The sequence below is a fragment of the Mesoplodon densirostris genome, chromosome 5 (assembly GCF_025265405.1).
Source record: "Mesoplodon densirostris isolate mMesDen1 chromosome 5, mMesDen1 primary haplotype, whole genome shotgun sequence".
Taxonomy (NCBI): domain Eukaryota; kingdom Metazoa; phylum Chordata; class Mammalia; order Artiodactyla; family Ziphiidae; genus Mesoplodon; species Mesoplodon densirostris.
Genome location: NC_082665.1, coordinates 122,196,318 through 122,219,191, shown reverse-complemented (window position 1 = coordinate 122,219,191; position 22,874 = coordinate 122,196,318). Strand labels below are relative to the sequence as shown.

The window sequence follows — 22,874 nt, the reverse complement described above, 5'->3', positions numbered from 1 at the left end:
TTGGTCTTGTTTATGGTTTCCTTTGATGTGCAAAAGCTTTGCAGTTTCATTAGGTCCCATTTGTTAATTTTTGTTTCTATTTCCATTTCTCTAGGAGGTGGGTCAAAAAGGATCTTGCTGTGATTTATGGCATAGAGTGTTCTGCCTATGTTTTCCTCTAAGGGTTTGACAGTTTCTGGCCTTACATATAGGTCTTTAATCCATTATGAGCTTATTTTTGTATATGGTGTTAGGGATTGATCTAATCTCATACTTTTACATGTCCCTGTCCAGTTTTCCAAGCACCACTTATTGAAGAGGCCGTCCTTTCTCCAGTGTACATTCCTGCCTCCTTTATCAAAGATAAGGTGACCATATGTGCGTGGGTTTATCTCTGGGCTTTCTATCGTGTTCCATTGATCTATATTTCTGTTTTTGTGCCAGTACCATATTGTCTTGATTACTGTAGCTTTGTAGTATAGTCTGAAGTCAGGGAGCCTGATTCCTCTAGCTCTGTTTTTCGTTCTCAAGATTGCTTTGGCTATTCGGGGTCTTTTGTCTTTCCATACAGATTGTGAAATTTTTTGTTCTAGTTCTGTGAAACATGCCATTGGTAGTTTGATAGGGATTGCATTGACTCTGTAGATTGCTTTGGGTAGTAGAGTCATTTTCACAATGTTGATTCTTCCAATCCAAGAACATGGTATATCTCTCCATCTATTTGTATCATCTTTAATTTCTTTCATCAGTGTCTTATAATTTTCTGCATACAGGTCTTTTGTCTCCTTAGGTAGGTTTATTCCTAGATATTCTTTTTGTTGCAATGGTAAATGGGAGTGTTTCCTTGATTTCACTTTCAGATTTTTCATCATTAGTGTATAGGAATGCCAGAGGTTTCTGTGCATTAATTTTGTATCCTGCTACTTTACCAAATTCATTGATTAGCTCTAATAGTTTTCTGGTAGCATCTTTAGGATTCTCTATATATAGTAGCATGTCATCTGCAAACAGTGACAGCTTTACTTCTTCTTTCCCAATTTGGGTTCCTTTTCTTTCTTTTTCTTCTCTGATTGCTGTGGCTAAAACTTCCAAAACTATGTTGAATAAGAGTGGTGAGAGTGGGCAACCTTGTCTTGTTCCTGATCTCAGTGGAAATGGTTTCAGTTTTTCACCATTGAGGACAATGTTGGCTGTGGGTTTGTCATATATGGCCTTTATTATGTTGAGGAAAGTTCCCTCTATGCCTACTTTCTGCAGGGTTTTTATCATAAATGGGTGTTGAATTTTGTTGAAAGCTTTCTCTGCATCTATTGAGATGACCATATGGTTTTTCTCCTTCAGTTTGTTAATATGGTGTATCACATTGATTGATTTGCGTATATTGAAGAATCCTTGCATTCCTGGAATAAACCCCACTTGATCATGGTGTATGATCCTTTTAATGTGCTGTTGGATTCTGTTTGCTAGTATTTTGTTGACAATTTTTGCATCTATGTTCATCAGTGATATTGGCCTGTAGTTTTCTTTCTTTGTGACATCCTTGTCTGGTTTTGGTATCAGGGTGATGGTGGCCTCGTATAATGAGTTTGGGAGTGTTCCTCCCTCTGCTATATTTTGGAAGAGTTTGATAGAATTCGCCTGTGAAGCCATCTGGTCCTGGGCTTTTGTTTGTTGGAAGATTTTTTATCACAGTTTCAATTTCAGTGCTTGTGATTGGTCTGTTCATATCTTCTATTTCTTCCTGATTCAGTCTTGGCAGGTTGTGCATTTCTAAGAATTTGTCCATTTCTTCCAGGTTGTCCATTTTATTGGCATAGAGTTGCTTTTAGTAATCTTGCATGATCTTTTGTATTTCTGCAGTGTCAGTTGTTACTTCTCCTTTTTCATTTCTAATTCTATTGATTTGAGTCTTCTCCCTTTTTTTCTTGGTGAGTCTGGCTAATGGTATATCAATTTTGTTTATCTTCTCAAAGAACCAGCTTTTAGTTTTATTGATCTTTGCTATTGTTTCCTTCATTTCTTTTTCATTTATTTCTGATCTGATCTTTATGATTTCTTTCCTTCTGCTAACTTCGGGGTTTTTTTGTTCTTCATTCTCTAATTGCTTTAGGTGCAAGGTTAGGTTGTTTATTCGAGATGTTTCCTGTTTCTTAAGGTAGTGTTGTATTGCTATAAACTTCCCTGTGAGAACTGCTTTTGCTGCATCCCATAGGTTTTGGGTCATCATGTCTCCATTGTCATTTGTTTCTAGGTTTTTTTTTTTTTTTTTTTTTGCGGTATGCGGGCCTCTCACTGTTGTGGCCTCCCCCGTTGCGGAGCACAGGCTCCGGACGCGCAGGCCCAGCGGCCATGGCCCACGGGCCCAGCCGCTCCGCGGCATATGGGATCCTCCCAGACCGGGGCACGAACCCGTATCCCCTGCATCGGCAGGCGGACTCTCAACCACTTGCGCCACCAGGGAGGCCCTGTTTCTAGGTATTTTTTAATTTCCTCTTTGATTTCTTCAATGATCATTTCGTTATTAAGTAGTGTATTGTTTAGCCTCCATGTGTTTGTATTTTCTACAGATCTTTTCCTGTAATTGATATATAGTCTCATAGCATTGTGGTCAGAAAAGATACTTGATACAATTTCAGTTTTCTTAAATTTACCAAGGCTTGATGTGTGACCCAAGATATGATCTATCCTGGAGAATGTTCCATGAGCACTTGAGAAAAATGTGTATTCTCTTGTTTTTGGAATGTCCTATAAATATCAATTAAGTCCATCTTGTTTAATGTATCATTTAAAGCTTGTGTTTCCTTATTTATTTTCATTTTGGATGATGTGTCCATTGGTGAAAGTGGGGTGTTAAAGTCCCCTACTATGAATGTGTTACTGTCGATTTCCCCTTTTATGGCTGTTAGAATTTGCCTTATGTATTGAGGTGCTCCTATGTTAGGTGCATAAATATTTACAATTGTTATATCTTCTTGGATCGATCCCTTGATCATTATGTAGTGTCCTTCTTTGTCTCTTCTAATCGTCTTTATTTTAACTGATATAAGAATTGCTACTCCCGCTTTCTTTTGATTTCCCTTTGCATGGAATATCTTTTTCCATCCCCTCACTTTCAGTCTGTATGTTTCTCTAGGTCTGAAGTGGGTCTCTTGTAGACAGCATATATATGGGTCTTGTTTTTGTATCCGTTCAGCCAGTCTGTGTCTTTTGGTGGGAGCATTTAATCCATTTACATTTAAGTTAATTATCGATATGTATGTTCCTATTCCCATTTTCTTAATTGTTTTGGGTTTGTTATTATAAGTCTTTTCCTTCTCTTGTGTTTCTTGCCTAGAGAAGATCCTTTAGCATTTGTTGTAAAGCTGGTTTGGTGGTGCTGAACTCTCAGCTTTTGCTTGTCTGTGAAGGTTTTAATTTCTCCATCAAATTTGAATGAGATCCTTGCTGGGTAGAGTAATATTGGTGGTAGGTTTTTCTCCTTCATCACTTTAAATAGTCCTGCCAGTCCCTTCTGGCTTGCAGAGTTTCTACTAACAGATCAGCTGTTAACCTTATGGGGATTCCCTTGTGTGTTATTTGTTGTTTTTCCCTTGCTGCTTTTAATATGTTTTCTTTGTGTTTAATTTTTGACAGTTTGATTGATATGTGTCTTGGCGTGTTTCTCCTTGGTTTTATCCTGTATGGGACTCTCTGTGCTTCCTGGACTTGATTAACTATTTCCTTTCCCATATTAGGGAAGTTTTCAACTATAATCTCTTCAAATATTTTCTCAGTCCCTTTCTTTTTCTCTTCTTCTTCTGGAACCCCTATAATTTGAATGTTTGTGCGTTTAATGTTGTCCCAGAGATCTCTGAGACTGTCCTCAGTTCTTTTCATTCTTTTTTCTTTATTCTGCTCTGCAGTAGTTATTTCCACCATTTTATCTTCCAGGTCACTTATCTGTTCTTCTGCCTCAGTTATTCTGCTATTGATCCCTTCTAGAATATTTTTAATTTCCTTTACTGTGTTGTTCATCATTGCTTGTTTCATCTTTAGTTCTTCTAGGTCCTTGATAAATGTTTCTTGCATTTTCTCTCTTTTATTTCCAAGATTTTGGATCATCTTTACTATCATCATTCTGAAGTCTTTTTCAGGTAGATTGCCTATTTCCTCTTCATTTGTTAGGTCTGTTGGGTTTTTATCTTGCTCCTTCATCTGCTGTGTGTTTTTCTGTCTTCTCATTTTGCTTATCTTACTGTGTTTGGGGTCTCCTTTTTGCAGGCTGCAGGTTCGTAGTTCCCATTGTTTTTGGTGTCTGTCCCCAGTGGCTAAAGTTGGTTCAGTGGGCTGTGTAGGCTTCCTGGTGGAGGGGACTGTGTTCTGGTGGATGAGGCTCAATCTTGTCTTTCTGGTGGACAGGTCCACGTCTGGTGGTGTGTTTTGGGGTGTCTGTGGACTTATTATGATTTTAGGCAGCCTCTCTGCTAATGGCTGGGGATGTGTTCCTGTCTTGCTAGTTGTTTGGCATAGGGTGTCCAGCACTGTAGGTTGCTGGTCGTTGAGTGAAGCTGGGTGCTGTTGTTGAGATGGAGATCTCTGGGAGATTTTCACTGTTTGATATTACGTGGAGCTGGGAGGTCTCTTGTGGACCAATATCCTGAAGTTGGCTCTCCCACCTCAGAGGCACAGCAGTGACGCCTGGCTGGAGCACCAAGAGACTGTCCTCCACATGGCTCAGAATAAAAGGGAGAAAAAGTAGAAAGAAAGAGAGAGAGAGAGAGAGAGGAAGGAAGGAAGAAAGGAAGAAAGAAAGAATAAAATAAAATAAAGTTGTTAAAATAAAAAATTATTATTAAGAAAAAAATTTTTTTTAAAAGTAAAAACAAAACAAACAACAAAAAAACGGACGGATAGAACCCTAGGACAAATGGTGAAAGCAAAGCTATATAGACACATACACACTCACAAAAAGAGGAAAAGGGGAAAAAATAATAAATCTTGCTCTCGAAGCCCACCTCCTCAATTTGGGGTGATTCGTTGTCTATTCACGTATTCCACAGATGCAGGGTGCATCAAGTTGATTGTGGAGATTTAATCCGCTGCTCCTGGGAGAGATTTCCCTTTCTCTTCTTTGTTCTCACAGCTCCCGGGGTTCCCGGGGTTTGGATTTGGCCCCGCCTCTGTGTGTAGGTCACTTGAGGGCATCTGTTCTTCGCTCAGACAGGACGGGATTAAAGGAGCAGCCGCTTCGGGGACTCTGGCTCACTCAGGCCGGGGGGAGGGAGGGGTACGGAGTGTGGGGCGAGCCTGCGGCGGCAGAGGCCGGCGTGATGTTGCACCAGCCCGAGGCTCGTCATGCGTTCTCCCAGGGAAGCTGTCCCTGGATCGTGGGACCCTGGCAGTGGCGGGCTGCACAGGCTTCCAGGAGGGGAGGTGTGGATAGTGACCTGTGCTTTCAGAGAGGCATCTTGGTGGCTGCAGTAGCAGCCTTAGCATCTCATGCCCGTCTCTGGGGTCTGCGCTGATAGCCTCGGCTCACGCCCGTCTCTGGAGCTCCTTTAAGCAGCTCTCTTAATCCCCTCTCCTCGGCACCAGGAAACAAAGAGGGAGCAAAAAGTCTCTTGCCTCTTCGGCAGCTCCAGACTTTCTCCCGGACTCCCTCCCGGCCAGCCGTGGCGCACTAGCCCCTTCAGGCTGTACTCACGCTGCCAACCCCAGTCCTCTCCCTGCGCTCCGACCGAAGCCTGAGCCTCAGCTCCCAGCCCCGCCCGCCCCGGCGGGTGAGCAGACAAGCCTCTCGGGCTGGTGAGTGCCGGTAGGCCCCGATCCTCTGTGCGGGAATCTCTCCGCTTGGTGGTGTGCTCTCCTCCGCGGCTCCGAAGCTTCCCCCTCTGCCACCCGCGCAGTCTCCACCTGCGAAGGGGCTCCTAGTGTGTGGAAACCTTTCCTCCTTCACAGCTCCCTCCCACTGGTGCAGGTCCCATCCCTATCCTTTTGTCTCTGTTTTTTCTTTTGCCCTACCCAGGTACGTGGGGGAGTTTCTTGCCTTTTGGGAGGTCTGAGGTCTTGTGCCAGCGTTCAGCGGGTGTTCTGTAGGAGTTGTTCCACGTGTAGATGAATTTCTGATGTATCTCCACACTCTGGAACAGCACACTCCGGAGACCCTCCGTTCGAAGTGCTCTACAGTTTAATATTAACTGGTAACGGCTCAAACTGTACATCGTAACATTTGGGACTGATTAAATATTGTTGTCCCATATGTTCAACACATTTTTAGATCTGCAAAAAATTGGTCCAGGAAAACTGAGTTTGACAGAAATAATGGAAAACTCCATGGCATTGGCTGTATAATGAGTAAAGTTTGTGGATGAAACTGCTCAATGGCTCAAATTGATTTGAAATTGAAAAGAACTGATCCTAATGAAAATAATTTTGACTAAATAAAAATGAAATAATTAGGAACATTGGATATGAAAAATAATCAAGGAACTAAATGGACTTCTTGGCATTCTCTCCAGGAAATGCTTCTGATTAAAATGTTTGTGTCCAGGACATTCTCAGGGTCACAGTGGCCAATGCCCATCTCTGGCCATTCTTCCATTAACCTCAGACAGGCTTTAAAGGGCGTGGAAGGAGGAAGTTTTCAGAATTGAAAGTCTCAGACTCTGGCAACTTCCCATCCCTGGGATTGTTCAGAACACTGGCGGACAACGAGAGCTTGAGTGAAACTGAGAACACATGCCCTGTGTCCTGCCCACTTTGATGTTCATCCTGATATCCCTCCCTCGCTGGGGATCTTTGATCTTCCTGAGATGGCTTGGAGAGGCATCTGTGGCTTTTCTCCATGAGCTTCTAGTTGGGGGATGGATCCTCCCAGCAGCACATGCAACAGTCACCATAAAGGGGCAAGGACAAAATTGTACCTTCTTTTTTAAACAGGCAAAGACAGGGAGCTTCCCCCCAGCGGATGTCCAGTGCAGCAGGCACCTTGACCTCGTCCTGCTCTCCTGTGGGGTGGGGTCATCCCAGCCAGAGTACTCGGGCCGTAGAAGGCGGGCCTCCCTGTGGTGCTCTGCGGCCCATGGCCACCGAAGGACCGTTGCTGCCCTCACACTCTGGACGGCCTCTGCTCTCCCCAGGCTGGTGACTTTCTGATCGTCTTTAGGAGGCAGTGGGGCACCCTGTGTTCATTTCACGCCCAGGTGTCCCGAGGTTTCCGGAAGCCTCTTGTTGATCCGTGATTGTTCCCATCGAGCACTGGGGGGCGCGTGCAGATGGAGCCCATTGGTTCCCAAGTAAACTCAGAGAGTCCCTTTGGGTTTCAAGTGCTAAAGCCGTTCATAGCGAATAGGGAAAGCCATCTAGAGGCCTGTGACCTGAATGGGAGTGTGCTTTTGATAGATGAGAAATTGTGACTGCCCCATGCTCCCCTGGGAGTGGGGTCCAAGTTGTTTCCAAGAGCAGGTGAGGGAACAGGGTTGGGGTGCAGGAGAGGTCACGCTCAGAGAGCTTTCAGCATCAGCCTCTAGAGACGCCACCATCTGCTCCCCGGCTCCTGACTGGGAATGAGCTCAGCTCTTACACCAGGGATCCCACATCCCTTACCCCCTCATTTGCACTCTGGAAGGGAAACGTGGTCTCCTTGGTGGCTGACATCTTTTCTCCCTGCAAACCCCCTAGCTGTCCCCATCTATTTAGCAGTGGCCAGTGTGGCCCTGTGATTAGGGAGGAGAAGTAAGAGGGACCTCGCTTGGGCTTCCCTAGTGGCACAGTCGTTAAGAATCTGCCTGCCAATGCAGGGGACACGGGTTCGAGCCCTGGTCCGGGAAGATCCCACATGCCATGGAGCAACTAAGCCTGTGCGCCACAACTACTGAGCCTGCGCTCTAGAACCCACAAGTCACAGCTACTGAGCCCGCGAAGCCCGTGCGCCTAGAGCCCGTGCTCTGCAACAAGAGAAGCCACCGCAATGAGAAGCCCGCGCACCGCAATGAAGAGTAGCCCCCGCTCATTGCAACTAGAGAAAGCCCGCGCGCAGCAACGAAGACCCAACACAGCCAAAAATAAATAAATATAAACAAACAAACAAACAAATTAAAAAAAAAAGAGGGACCTCGCTTGACCAGCACCTCTTGGTCAGGAGTGTGTAGCCCAGTGTGTGGTATTTGGTAGAAGTTTAGCAGGAAGGCAGTGGGTCAGGGTTTGAATCTGGACCCACCCTTGCTATCTGTGTAACCTTGGGCAACTTCTTTAACCTTTCTGAGCTTGGTCTCCTTTATAAAGTAGGGATGACACTTGGACGACCTCACAGAGTAATTTTGAGATCTAAGTGAGACGTGTCCCAGAACACCTTATTATATATTATACTCAGAATAAATGCTCCAATAGTAGCTGCTATGATTTTCTTCGTAATCATCTAAATCCACACTTAGGGTTTGTTAGGAGTCAGGTACTGGGTTAGTCTCGTCTTGAAGGCTTTCTGCGTAATCTGGAGCCACCCCTAGCTAGAGCATGGCTTTGGGCAGCCGAGTGACATGACCCCTACTCTTTTTCAGTTTCTGCAGCTCACTGGCTGGTGTGAATCCCAGGCAGGGGCGCAGTCCTACACAGTTTGAGCCGCCATCTGGTCTTTGGTCCGTCAACAGCTCCTCTGGCTGTGTATCATTTATGGGTAGACTGTCCACTTGCCCCACGATCATGTCATTGGCAACGTTACCCAGGATGCAGGCACCTTGTTGTAGAGCAGAAATAGCCCCACCAAGGGTTGGGGGCTCTGCTTTCTTTCCTGGCTCTGGCCAGCTACCAAGTAGCTGTGTGATATTTAACAGGTGGCCTTGCTTCTCTGGGCCCTCCTTTGAAAAATGAGGCGTTAAACTGGATGGCCTGCAAACCTCCTTCAGCCTTCTACCTCTGTTGCAACCAGCGCAAACATCCGGGTGCTCTTGTTCCTTCCTGAGGCCGATTGTGGGCTGGCGTGGAGTGGAGTGAAGGCCATGGCCGTGGCCTCGACAGTGGCCGGCCTCTCCACCCTCTCCCCCTTTGTTTGTGACACCGTGGGAACCCACTTATCAAATCCATTCACGAGCAGCCTTTTAACACTCTCCCCGTGGCGCTGTTTCCGTGAAAGCCATTAGTGTTCACGAGTTATGAAGATATTTCACCTTTTTCCTGTGTCGCATTGTGCAGCTCCAGCCTGGTTCTGCTAACATCTCCTCCTCAGCGCTGTGTCGGGCAGGCCTCAGCTCTCTGGTTTGCTAACTGGGTTTCCCTGCCGTGCGTGAGCCCCGCTGGGCCGTGTGCGCACTTGGGGAGCCTGGGAGTATAGGGCCCTTATTCAGATAATGTATTAATACCAGGGCCTGGGTCCTTTGTTGGAGTTCGAAGGTAAAACCTAGTTGGCTGGGCTAAAGATTTCTAGGTATCATCTTCATATGATGGTGAGAGCCAGATATAGCCTGCTCTTTTCTTGGACTCTTAAGTTGGCTTCTGATTTTTGAGGTTTCGTGTTCCTGTTAGGAGGCTGAGAAGTAGCCTCTGAGTTAAGCCTCCTCGGTTAGACATGGGTGTGAGCTCTTGGATGCCTCCTGTGCTCCGTGGTGCCTGGTGCCTGACACCCTCTGCTTCAAGAACTCTCCCCTAAGAAACCTTGGACTAATCACTCTCTCTTTCCAACGTTCCCATGTGCTTTACACCCATCACTTGTCACTGTCTGTCTTGAATTGGAGTTTGTAATGAATGTGTCTGTTTACCCGACTGAGTTGGAACCCCTTATGTTGGTGTGAACCCCTCCTCCCCAGAACTCAGCGCCCAGGAGATGCCTCATCAATGTCCAGAGGCTCGTGTCCTGCTGTGGGGGGTGTGTGATGGCATGCTACCCTCCCCACCTTGTGTGCACCTGCCTGGTCCTTCCTTGTGTGTGTGGGTTTAGAAAATGTTTTATGAAGTGCCTTACAAAGAGGCCATGTGCTTTGGGGTTCTTTAGGAAGCCCCAAAGTTGTTTCCTTGGGCTTAACAGTTATAAAATAGGCTGTGAGCAGCCTGAAAGAAGTTGAGGGAGATCTGACCAGTCTATGCGGGCTGCTCTAGTCATGTCTATCAGGTTTACAGAATAGCCCAGCTGTGTGGAGGGGAAGATGTGTTATCATTTAGGTTTAGATTTGGCTGAACAGAACAGAAAACCTCCAGAAAACACTGGCTTGAATATGAGACTTTATTTTCTCTGTCATGTAAAAAGTCAGTTCAGGGCAGGGACCTAATTTACTGTTCCTTCATCCTTAAGAGAGTTGCCTCATGATCCAAAAAGGCTGTTGAAGCACCAGCTGTCATATTAACATCACAGATGGAAAGACAAAGGAGCTCTCCTGAAAGTCTCACTCAGTATCTATTTGTATCTCGTTAGCTAAAAGTTAGTAACAGGAGTACTAGCTAAAAGTTAGTAACAGGGGTACAAGCCTCACTCAATATCTATTTACATCTCATTAGCTAAAAGTTAGTGACAGCTGGGAAGGAGGTTTTAGCTGGGACATTGCCTCACCTGGAGACATGGGGGCTCTATTTCCAAGAAAGATGCAGCGAATAGACAGTACAGAACACGGGCCCAACACTTACTTGAATGAATGAATGAGTGAGGGGATAAGTGATGGAGAGATGCCATCTGGGTTAAATGTATACCAAACCCTCATATTAGCAGAATCCACAATATGACAAGGAAAGCACATTTCTGATACCACAAGAGGGACAGAGCCTTGAGGAAACTTCAGAAACTCCCCAGGGACTCAAAAGAGAGCATGTTGTACAGGGCCGCTTCAGATGGGCATCCTCTTTCCCCTCTTTGTAGGGGTCTGGTTCCCTTATTTGGAACACAGCAGATGCATAGCAGCGGGTCAGTAGGGGCTGGGCCTGGGTCACGGCAGCCACATTTCAGAAGGTTCCCATGAGGGCATCTGTTTTTGGCTTGTTTGAAGAAAGAAAAGCTTCATTACTCAAGCAGGGAGACGTGGCTGAATTGAAATACTAAACTTTCCTTAAATACAGATCCCTTCTTAGAAAATGTTAGAATCCTGTGAGGTTAATTATGGTCTGATGGTCCTGGTTTGAAGCCTGGAGGTGGTCTGTGGTTCAGTACGGCTTCTCAGTGCCAGGTGCCCTCCAGCACGCCTGGGCAGGTGAGGGCCCCCGAGGGCTGTCCTCACACTGGAGAAGCACGGTGGACCTGGAGCTCGGGCTCTGGAGCAGTGAGTGTGCTGCTGACAGCAGGTGGTGCTGTCTTCTCAGTGGTTTGTCCTAGAGGGCGGCCCCTGGTCCCCACTGTGTCCCTGAGGCACAACTGTGTGGTCCCAGGGCCACACAGTGGGTCTGCAGCAGGTAGGTCCCCTGGTTGAAGCTTTAGCCTGGCATTCATTCACAGCCTCTGTTCTTGACTCTCTTCTTTTTTTTTTTTTGTGGTACACGGGCCTCTCACTGTTGTGGCCTCTCCCGTTGCGGAGCACAGGCTCCTGACGCGCAGGCTCAGCTGCCATGGCTCACGGGCCCAGCCGCTCCGCGACATGTGGGATCTTCCCGGACCGGGGCACGAACCCGTGTCCCCTGCATCGGCAGGCAGACTCTCAACCACTGCGCCACCAGGGAAGCCCTTGACTCCCTTTTAAAACCTTGATGGGAGCTTTTGTCAAGCCTCCTACAGACACTGTTTCATAACTCTGCTTCCTCCAGGCCCCCCACCAACCCTCATTTTCAGACCATCCCCATCTCCAGCCCTCAGTTCGGGATCATCCTCATTTAAGAAGCCGTCCTGGATTCCCTCCATGGGAAGAAGTTTCTCCTTCATGTTCCCTCACTCTGTTACTTCTGAATGTCCACTCCATCCCCAGTTCGGCTCCCTGACCAGGTTGTTGTCGCCTGAGGGTTGGGTCGGGTGTGACCCGCAGTTACACGATCACAAAGATGGAGGGGGCACCAAGGGGTCACACAGCTGTCCCTCACCCTGGGGGCTGATGGGCTCCAAGTCTGATTTTGTTCCTCTCGACTGTCTTTGAAAAGTGTCCTTGGCCTGTGGTATCCGAAGACTTCCTCTCAATCATGTGAGACTCACTCTTGGAATGGGTGTGGGCCCAGATGTTCCCCCCACCTCCTGGGTCCCAGGGACTGCCTCGGGGGTGTCCCCCAGTTTATGTAACTGACTGAGGGATCCGGTTAGCCAGGGGTGCGTGGGAGGCTGCAGCGGGCCAGCATCTGGCAGCGGCTTGCCTGAACCCTGGCGGGGAGCTCAAGGTGGGCCTGCTGAGAGCAGTGACAAGGATTTGCTGCAAATTCCTGGTGCAACCTCATGGCCTACTCCTGGGGGACGCGTTTCTACTGCATGAAAACAACAGAATGCGAGTCAACTATGTGACTTACAATTTTCTAGTCCCAGTAAAAAATTTAAAAATAGCAGGTGGAATTAGTTTTAAATAATACATTTTAACCCCTTAGGTACAAAATATTGTCATTTCATCATGTAATCAACATGTTCGTTATTAAGGAGATCACAGTCCTCTTTTTGTTCTAAGACTTTAAAATGTGGGGTGTTTTACACTCAGTTTGGATCAGTGACGTTTCATGTTCCCGATAGTCCAGGCTAACAGGGCTCTGCTGCCGCTTCTGTTGATTCTCCCACTTGAAGTTCCCTGAAAGCAGGGACAGCATCGTGATGATCAGGGCCTTCCCCCAACCCATCGCAGGTGTCGGCGCGTGTGGTTTGAGTGGGGGCCTGTCCCGCAGGGTCACCGCACGGGGAGGCTGGGCCTCGGAGCGGCTGGAGTCTGGTCACAGCTGCGTGAGCTCAGGGACGGCCCTGGCCTGTCGAAGCCACTGTTCCCACTCAGAATGACGCTGTTGGACAGTAATCTCCGGGGCTTTTCTGATTCTCACGTGCTGTGAGCTGAACCATGTGTCTGGGCAGGGGTGCTGCTGGGGACACTGATACCCTTGGCCGCATTAGCAAATGAGATCATCTCTGTGAAGGGCCACGGTCGACACTGTACCCACCACGGATGGGCCAGTTCGCTGCCTCTAACTCTGACCCAGAGCCTGCATGTTTATCTGGTATGTTGGGTCCCGGCTGTGAAGACCCTCCACTCCCCCATCCAGCGTCCACACAGACCTGCGGGTGCCCGGCCTGTTTCCAGGCTGCCCAGGCAGAGAAGGACAGGACTTGTCCAGGCCCTCGGGACGCCCACCTTCTGGAGGGTGTGATGAGCCAGCGGGAGCCCCTGCTGTGTCCGAGGCCTCATGAGGTTTCTCTCTCGCTCAGGCGCAGCTGGAAGCTCAGAGAGCCACGCAGGACTTCCAGAGGGCCACCGAGGTGCTCCGCGCCGCCAAGGAGACCATCTCCCTGGCCGAGCAGCGGCTGCTGGAGGATGACAAGCGGCAGTTTGACTCGGCCTGGCAGGAGATGCTGAACCACGCCACCCAGAGGGTATGAGTCTCAGCGGAGTGCATCCGTGGGACCAGGGCCGGGCTGGGCTTGCGCCGGGGTGCGCGCCTCTGCTTTGCGCCTGCCTGTGGGCAGGGGCCGGGGGGGTGGGGCATGCGTCTGCTTGTGGGCGTGGGGTGGGGAGAGGGGCTGGGCTTGCGTCCGCCTTGGGTTCCAGTGCGGCCTCGGGGTGCAGGTGCCCATCAGACCCAGACTCCCCGCTGGTTTCCCCAAGCAGAGGAAACAGACCCCCAGGCATATTGAGCGTCACAGGTGGTCATCTCCATGGGGTCTCAGCGGGCCTGGGACTGAGCCATAGGCCGCGATGACAGTCACCCGGTGACAGGCGTACCTGCCCCTTCCCTGTCGTTTGAGGTTCGTCTGGGTCAGATCACCCTTGACGGTCCCGAATGTGGATGGGGCTTCCCCGAGGGACCCGATCGTTCTCCAGAGTCCCCTCCCTCTGAGTCCCAGGGGACTGGCTGGGTTTGGAGCCCTGGGTGGAGGACCTTGATTACTTGCTGAGCCTGGACTCAGGGGTGGGTGCCAGTTGGTGAGAAGCGGAGGCCATGGCAGATGAGGCCAGAATACAGGGGGTGCACAGGCTGGCCTTCGGGCTGGGCTGGGGTCTGGGGACCAGTGTATGCACAGGAAGTGGGCTTTGACTCCTAGGTTTGGTGCCATCATTGTTTGGCCCTTTACCAGCTCCCACGATCTGCCCTCTGGCCACATTGCTGAGAATCAGAAGTGGTGGGTATAGCTGGACTTGTCACCTCTTTCCTCCCCTCCTCCAGCTGGTTTTCTGTGGGGAGGTGGGTGAGGCCTTGGATGAAGGGTGATGTAGCGGGTGGGAGCTAGTCTGGACTCCCTGAGAGGCCACCTGCGGGGCTGGAAGAGAACCTTTTCAATGTCACCGGCCACGGTGGCTCAAGTCCTGGGGGACCTGATAATTAAAGATGGCCGTGTGCTTCCTTAAATGGAATGCCTGACACCCAAACGGCTTGGACTTAGTGTCAAATGCAGGTCGACTCTGTAGCACCTCCCCTGAACCCTGGGCTCCCGGCCGGGCTTGTGTGGCCTGGGGCCTCCTGCCACCTAGTGTACACGATGCTGGGAGAGCCAAACACAGCTTTCAGGGTCCACTGGGGAAACGCCAAAGGGGAGGTTGGAAATCTTGGAAATTTACAAGCCACAGCCTGACAGAGTGAAAAGGACAGGAAAAAAAAAAAAAAATTAGAGTAGCTCCTTCCGAGAAATTAGCTGAAGGCCTGCCTTTCTTTCCTGCCCTTCTTCGACCCCAAACAAGATCCAAATCAAGCTAGTCAGAATCATTCAAAAATCACTTAATCTGTTCTTTAAAAAACAACAAAATGGGTTTCTGCTTTTTTTTTTTTTCTTCCTTCTACTCTTTAAGTCCTGGGACCATAGTGGATGGTGAGCGGCAGTCCGGGAGAGGTGTCCTCAAGACCTCCACATCCCATGACTCCGGAAGCACCATTCACACCAGTCTTTGGGCATGGTGCTTCTTGAGGTTGTGCAGTGTGCAACTTGTGGGGCTGTACCAAACGGCCCTGGGCCTCCTGATGTCGCATGGGGCTCCTGAGGTCCCGGGGAGGGTCATCTGATGTGTGCTCTCACTGAGGTCACTGTAGGTTTCTTGGTCATGGGGTTGTAACCCCTGCAGCTGAGCAGATTTTCTGGGTCACAGGCCAGGATTTCCACCCTGGGGCTGCTGTTCCTCTTCCCTAGATTCCTCCCCAGTTTTATGGGCCTCAGATGCTGCTCCTTGACCTGATGATGGGGAAGGAGAGTTGGAAACTGACACCAGCAAGAGACAGAGCCCTTGGCAGAGCTGTCCTCGACCATGTCCCCATGTCACTGAGAAATTCAGCCTGGAGGGGGCACGCTCCAGGGATGTGACGGATGGTACAGATGCTCGTGTGTGGCTTTTCTGTGAGCCGCCCCCTGATTGAGCATGCTCCCCAGGCCATGCGGGCCTGGCAGGCTCAGCTTCCTGAGTGCTGGTGGACAAAGACAATGAATGGTCTAGAATATGTCCCCGGCCTTGGCTGACTTCTGGATCCTCCAGGAAGCCTGTTTCTTCAGGAGAAGGGAGCGTCATCTCACCCTCTTCTCCTGAAGAAACTGCCACGTAAGAGTCTAGAGAAAGATGCAGAGCTCAGAAAGGTCCAGGCTGTCTTGAGGAAGTGGCAGTGCTTTGGGCTGTGTGACCTCCACCCCAGGCACAGTAGAAGGACCCTGGGGTCCCCACATTCCTTACCTGAGGCCATCCGTGTGTCCCTTCTGTTCCTTCAGACTTAGGGTGACAGCGGGCAGCCCCACTTGGAGCCACGCTGGAGCCCCGGGGTCTCTCTTGTTAGGCCACATGCAGTGCCCCGGGCAGGGACCGAGCAACAGTTCTGCGCTCAGAGCTGGGATCAGCAGGGCTTTGGAAGCCGCGACGCACTTGAGTGGCCTTCCTGGGGACGTGGCGTCCCTGCTGCTCCCACTTGGGCTTTAGGCAGCTGAGGCCCCTCCAGCTTCACCCGGTTTGGCCGCGGAGCAGCCCTTCTAGGGAGGAGGTGTGGGGAGGCATGAATTGTCAGGGACCAGCAGCTCCTGGAGAGGAAAGCCCTGGGGGCGTGGGTCTGAGCCCTGGGATGCACATGGCCAGCTTTTCTGTGCTGGTGGGCATGTACCACCCGTCCCCCAAGGCCCTGGGAAACTACCTCCTTGGCCCTGTGCACCCAGGGCTGCAGGAGGAATCAGAAATCAGCCTGAATGGGCCGAGGATCTGAGGAGACCATGAAGCCACCTTCCCGGGAGCGGAGGACCCTGCTCTTAGCTCCGGGCTGTTGGGCATGAGGGTGGATGGCCTCGAGGTTGGGAGAGCCAAATGTGAGGCAGAGGAACCGGGCTGGCTGGACGTCTCCTGGTCGGTTGAGCTCATTCTGCTGGCAGGGGACCCAGCCTGGCTGGCAGTGCCCGTTGGTGTCCCTGTAGGAAGTATCTGTTTGAGCATCTTCTGTGTGTTGCTGTGAGCAGAGGGCCTGGGCTGCCCTGCGGCTCCCAGGAGGGAGCCCGTCAGCACTGCTGGGCCCCATTCTGTCTATTCTGCTGACCCAGGGGGAGGCCTGTGGCTTCTCAGGGTCCCGAGCACCAGCAGTGGCCTCCCCACATGCTTTCTCCAGGGCCCGCTACCTGCTGCCTGCCTGGGCCTTGGTGCTGCGGCTGTTCTGGTCACTCAGGCCTCACGCCTGGGGCCTCAAAGCCTCTCATTGGGCAGCAGCGGGTGGTCAGTCCTTGGGCGTTTGGAGCCGGCCCGGGGCGGGGGCCAGGAGCGTGTGTCTGTGGGTTTTGGGAACCCCAGGGATGCTGACTTCTTTCTTAGTCGTTAGAATCCGCAGAGGCCAGTGCACCCAGAGGTTAGCACAGAGCCCGTGGGTCAGCCCCGGGACATGGTCCCCCTGGGGAAGAGGGGCCCAGGGCTGTTGGTGCCCAGACAGTGATTTCTCCGGGAACCTGCCAGCTCTGGGGAAGGAAGCGGGAAGCTGAGCGCTGCCCGCGGAGAGTGGACGGGTGGCTCTGCTAAGCACCCCCAGCCCTAAGTGCTTCCCCGCCCACGCCCTTTCCCCCAGCACCCCACACCGAGCCCCACAGCTCAGCCTCTGCTGCCGGCCCCCACCCACCCCCGTGGGCCCGGTGGCCCCGACAGCCTGGATCCCAGCTGCCCGAGTAGCGTGGTGCTGCTGGGCGTCTGCCCCGTGAGGCTGGAGGTCCGGGTTTGGTCTCCAGTGTGCTCTGTGCACACAGTAGGTGCTTAATCAGAGTACGCAGCTCTGAGTTGAATATGCTGGTGGTAAACTGAAGAGCGCGGTGCTGAGTGGGGGCTCAGGGGCCCAGAGTCCAGGCCAAATATCTGTCAGCCCAGCCTTCGCGGAGGTCTGGGCGCTGGCGCCCCAGGGCTGGGTTGCACGTGCGTCTGGCCATCTTGAGGTCTGCAGGGACATCTGCGTTGTGCTTCCATTTGTGGCTTCCACCTTCTCAGCATCCGCCCTTATCCCCCCATTCCTTTCCCACCCCTGGGCACACAGTCCACGGCTGGTTCCATGTTTCAGGGGCTGCTTGGTTACCTAGGAGACGTAACCAAGGTGACCTGCTTGGGGACTTTCTCCCTAGAGGCGGGAAGCGGAGTGGGGACTCTCCTCTGAGAGCAGAGGATTATGTGCACGTGGGGTTGGGGGTCAGGACGGGGGATGGTGGCTGGCCTGCTGGGGCTGAATCGGGACGGCGTCCTCGCTGCTGCCCCAGTCTGCGCTGGCAACGTCGCCAAGTGCTCGGAGCCTTCCGAGTGTTTAATTTGAGGAAGCTTTTTGCAGGCGAAGGGCCAGGGAAGAACAAGGGCCTGTGTGCAGCCGGTGAGAGCCCTGCTTCCTGCAGGGAATGCTCTGTATTGTAGCCTCAGATCACAGCTTTTGTAGATCGTCTATTCAAAATGCTTTCAGACGGGTCCTGAAAGGTGAACCCTGCATTGAATCCTCTTGCAGTGGAACAGGTCACCACGATATGTTGCCTTCATCTGTCTGATGTGCTTGGGTCCTGCGTGTTCATAAAGGTTACACCAGTAAATCCTTAAAGCTTAAGATTTAAGACAAGACTGAAGAGTTACTACCATTTCCCTAAGTGACCAAGCTGGGGAGGTTTTGAGTGCATTTTATGTCACTGTGACATCTTTGGTGTTAGAAGCCAAGGGGAAGGGTTCTCCGGAGCCCCTTGCTCTTGATTGAGAGGTCATTTTAGCAAGCCTGTCACCACATGCCAGCTTGTCTAACTTCCCTATTTCCATTCTCTGACTTTGTTTTAATTCTGTTTTTAAAAGTATCTCAAGCATTAAAACCATTGTTTAAAAAAAAAACATTATTAAAAGATATACATTTTAAAGAAGGTAAAGGGTGAACTCTGATAAGTATAAAGTGTTCTCCTGTCAAAGATTTTATTTAATTCATTAAGGATGGAACTAATAAGATGTTACAGCTCTTTCAAAGGAGAATTCCAAAAACACACGCATACAGAAGTTTAGGAATGCTGAAATGAATTTACAAGATACAGAATTGGTCAGTATTTACAGGGCAATCAATAATCAAATGCATCTCTACTGGACACAATCTTCATTTGTAGGGGTAAGAATCATTTATGCTACTGTCAGTGTTCCCCAACTTACAGGGTCATAAAATAGCTCCAAGACAACGAAAGGCAGAGATAACCTGGAAGGGGGCAGGACACCCAGACAGGACAGGACACCCAGTCGTTTTATGCTCATATCAAAGTCTTTCAGAATTTTTCCTGACACTTAAAAAACTCCTTATTATAAGTGCATAAGTAAACTTCCCCGGGCTGACCGTGGCTGTTGCCTGGAGGGGGTGATGGACCGCTGGCTTCCTCCTGGGTGGTGTCCTCCTACAGCTGTCCTGCTGGGCCTGAGACAGTGAACCAGTGGCCTGAGGGCCCTCGGGGCTCCTCCCTGCTGCTCTTTGGGTAAAATAAAGCACGGCCCTCTCGCCCCACCTCACTGCTGCCTTTCCGGTTCATCCCGTAACACTTGGGTGAGTTGTAAGTAAAAGATGAGAAGGAAGTTGTGAGCCGCTGATGTGGCCTAAACTGCTGTTTATCTCCTGCATCATCTCTCCTCCCAGCTGGGCTTGTTCTGATGCTTTTTAGGTGATGGGGGAGAGAACCAGCACCGTCCCTGTTTCTAGGAATGTGCCTTTGAGCTGCCATGGAGGGCCCTTGATTGTTGGGTTTTGAACTCATTTTTAAAACCAGAATCTGCCACCAGAACGCTGACTGGTCACAAATTTTTGTAAACCCCAAAATCTGTTCAGTTTGACCCTCTGGATCCTGGATTCTTGTCCACCAGCTAACTCAGGATATTTGGGAAGGGGCCAAACAGCCGAGGTCACCATTGCCTTGCCTTGCCGTCCTGACGTGCACATACCTACCTGGCTTTGTAGGGCTCCCAGGTCCCTGACGTCTGAGTTCCCGCTGGTACCGCCTGCCTGAGAGCAGGAGGAACCTGCGGTGGCTACTCAGAGGAAGTGGACGTCAACTGAATCAGAGAATGTTTCTTTTATTTTTCCCCTCTGATTTTTTGTTTTTCCTTCTCTTCTTTCCTGCTCATTGCCTCAGCCGATCTATTTCATCTTATCTGACATGATTTTTCCAGAATAGATGAATAGGGAAAAATCATCCTGTTCTCTTTGGAAGTTCATTTAATCTTAGTCTGCCCACTAATTTCCTCAAATAATTTTTTTTCATTTATTTTAAAAAATTTTTATTGTAGTTGATTTACAATGTTGTGTTAGTTTCAGGTGTACAGCCCAGTGATTGTTTTATATATATACATATATATTCTTTTCATATTCTTTTCCCTTATAGGTTATTACAAGATATTGAGTTTAGCTCCCTGTGCTTTACAGTAGGTCCTTGTTTATCTATATTATATATGGTAGTGTGTATATGGGAATCCCAAATTCCTAGTTTTTTTAAATGACATAAGTAATACCCCAACAAGGGACCATTCTGGGTTTGACCGGGCTGACCTCTGCTGTCATTTGAAGGTCATGGAGGCAGAGCAGACCAAGACGAGGAGCGAGCTGGTGCACAAGGAGACGGCGGCCAGGTACAATGCGGCCATGGGCCGCATGCGGCAGCTGGAGAAGAAACTCAAGCGAGCCATCAACAAGTCCAAGTGAGCCTGGGCTGCTGCTTGTTTCCTCTTCCTCATCTCCTCAACCTTTTCTGTGGCCCGCCCCACCAGAGCCCCCTGCCCAGGCTACCTGTGGCCCAACCCCCTGCCCCGGTTCTCTGTAGTCCCCCAGGGGTGGGGCTGCTCCGACCTGGGAGATCAGGAAGAGGAATTTCAAGAGCAAACCATTAGCTGGCCCGTGGGCCGGGGCAGGGCTTTGGGAAACCAGGGCATGCCCTTGGCTCTGTGGCTGATGGTGTGGATGAGGCCCTGTCCCTCATTACCTGTCAGCACAATGGGGTGAACTATGTACATAATACACATCCTTGTAGACCAAGAGCTGATGAAATGGAGCAAGACTGGTTTCTTTTCTTTCTTCCCTCCCTCCCTCCCTCCCTCCCCCTCTCTCTCTCTTTCCTTCTTTCCTCCTTTCTTTTCTTTCTTTCACAGGATATTTATTTCAAAAGTTTCTTATAATGTTACCAAGTTGAAGCTCACTCCGCTCACCACACGACAGGCCAATAAATCAGGAGATGAGGTGTTGAGGCAAGGAATACAACTTTATTCAGAAAGCCGGCAGACCGAAAAGATGGAGGACTGGTGTCCCCCAAAACCATCTTTCCGGGGTCTGGATGCCCGTTTCTTTTATAGAACAGAGAGGGGGAGGAAGTGAGGAAGTGAAGTAAAAAGGCCATTAGTTGTGCCTGGCTTGGCCAGCATTGGGGAGGGGTTGTGTTAATTTCTTCTTTTCTGCAGCCATTCTCAGGTGGGCAGGGTCAGATTGTCTCCCTGTGAGATGAGCAAAGGCACTTTAACATTCAGGCAGAGGGGCAGGGTCCCCTGAGGCAGGCCATTATGTGTGATTATAATAACAAAAGCAACGAAAAGCAAAGGTTAAAGTCAAAGAAACAGATCCAACATGGAGTCAAAACTGGCTCTTCCCTGTTGCAATTATACCAAACACTAGGAACAGTTAATTTGTCCAACAACATAGTCTTTGGTTAAATAAGTCTTGACACTTCCAAACACTGGAATAGTTTAGAGCAGTTAAAATAATGACATAGATTCTGTCTTCATTAGTCTATAAATATGTTCGTAATATTTATATGTAATAAAGGTAGGCCGTAAGACAGCACTGAAAGCACAATTCATCTTATTACTGACACACACAGATGGGCCCGAAGGAATTATTTTTTTTTGATGTATGTATTTTTTATTCAAGTATAGTTGATTGGGCTTCCCTGGTGGCGCAGTGGTTGAGGGTCCGCCTGCCGATGCAGGGGACACGGGTTCGTGCCCCGGTCCAGGAGGATCCCACATGCCGCGGAGCGGCTGGGCCTGTGAGCCATGGCCGCTGAGCCTGCGCGTCCGGAGCCTGTGCTCCTCAACGGGAGAGGCCACAATAGTGGGAGGCCCGTGTACCACACACACACACACACCAAAAAAAACAAGTATAGTTGATTTACAGTGTTGGGAAGACTGGTTTCAACGGAGCTTTTCTTCCACTTTTCTCACTATCACTCCTATATGTTGTCATAGGACAGTGATCCTGGGGACTAGTCCCAGCTTTACTCACAGTTGCTGGGCCTCCAAGCAAAGAGACAGGACCTGGAATGGCCTAGACCCCACAGCCAGAGACAGACCCCGAGCTCATGGAGGCTGAAGGGCTCAAGAATAAAGTATTGTCAACTCCTCATGCTCAGACACCCGAGTTCCTGAAAGAGCCAGCGTCTTCCCGCTGACCCAGAACCCACGACCCGTAGAATGTTGGCCTTTCTTGTCCTCTCTCTTGCCCGTGACCTGGCTGGGTCTGCACGCTGTCCAGTCCCCCTAGTCCTGCACAGAGTCCAAGAGGCCGGCCTGAGCCCCTGTCCTTGTGGCGGCCCCGCTGTGCTCAGTGGGGGACGGTGGTGCCTCTCCCTTCTCCGGGTGAGCTCGGCAGAGCTGGTGTGTGTTGATGCAGCTTCTTCTCAGCCTCATCCGCTAGGCATCCCTAGGAGAGGAGGTTGGGCCACCTTAGCTGCTGGGCACACCCTATGTGGCCTTGAACAGCCCCCCAGAGAGGACAGTGAGCCAGGGTTTGGGGCCCTGGGATACGTGTGCATGTGTGTGGGTTTCCCGTGTCTTGAGATAGGCCTTCTGGCAGCTTGGCCCTGGGGGAGCATCTGTATCCGTCAGGCCCGGGAGCTGGGAGCACCCCCTTATCTCATGGCTCATCAGAGCTGAGTAAATGTTGGAGGGTGGCCTGGCCAGCTGCAGCCACTGCCCCCTGGAGACCCCGTGGAGTTTTGGGGGGGCACTGCTATCGTGCTCTTATGTGTTTCCTTCCTTCTACAGGCCTTACTTTGAACTCAAGGCGAAGTACTACATGCAGCTTGAGGTACGTGTGGCCTTTGGCTTTGAAGCAGATCGGAGTTTTCTGCCCTCAAAGCCCCCCTTTCTGTAGTGGGCTTTCAAATGGCCCCATGGCTGCCAGTGAGGGGGACACGTTCTTGACCAAGTCTTCAGCCTTCAGAGTGGTCTTGCTGCCTCCTTAGTGCTCTCTGACGCCCTCTGAATCTGCTTCAGTCACTTTCCATGTTGTACTCGGTTAGTGGTTCTCAGTAGGGCCCGGGAGCTTGCTGGCAGTGCAGATCCCCAGGCCCACCCCAGACTGACTGAACAGAGACTCTGCAGGTGGGGACCAGCCATCTGGCTTTTAACACACCCTCCAGGGGG

At 50.3% G+C, this 22,874-nt stretch overlaps 1 protein-coding gene across 1 annotated transcript in view; it reads left to right on the top strand.

The window, feature by feature from the left end:
• SH3BP5 (SH3 domain binding protein 5) overlaps positions 1 to 22,874 on the top strand; it is an 81,000-nt gene that overhangs the window by 53,834 nt on the left and 4,292 nt on the right. Inside the window, exons 4-6 of the mRNA XM_060099449.1 lie at positions 13,250 to 13,414; positions 20,029 to 20,159; positions 22,494 to 22,536. Of these exons, the coding sequence (XP_059955432.1) occupies positions 13,250 to 13,414; positions 20,029 to 20,159; positions 22,494 to 22,536 (339 nt within the window). The remainder of the gene's footprint in view (positions 1 to 13,249; positions 13,415 to 20,028; positions 20,160 to 22,493; positions 22,537 to 22,874) is intronic.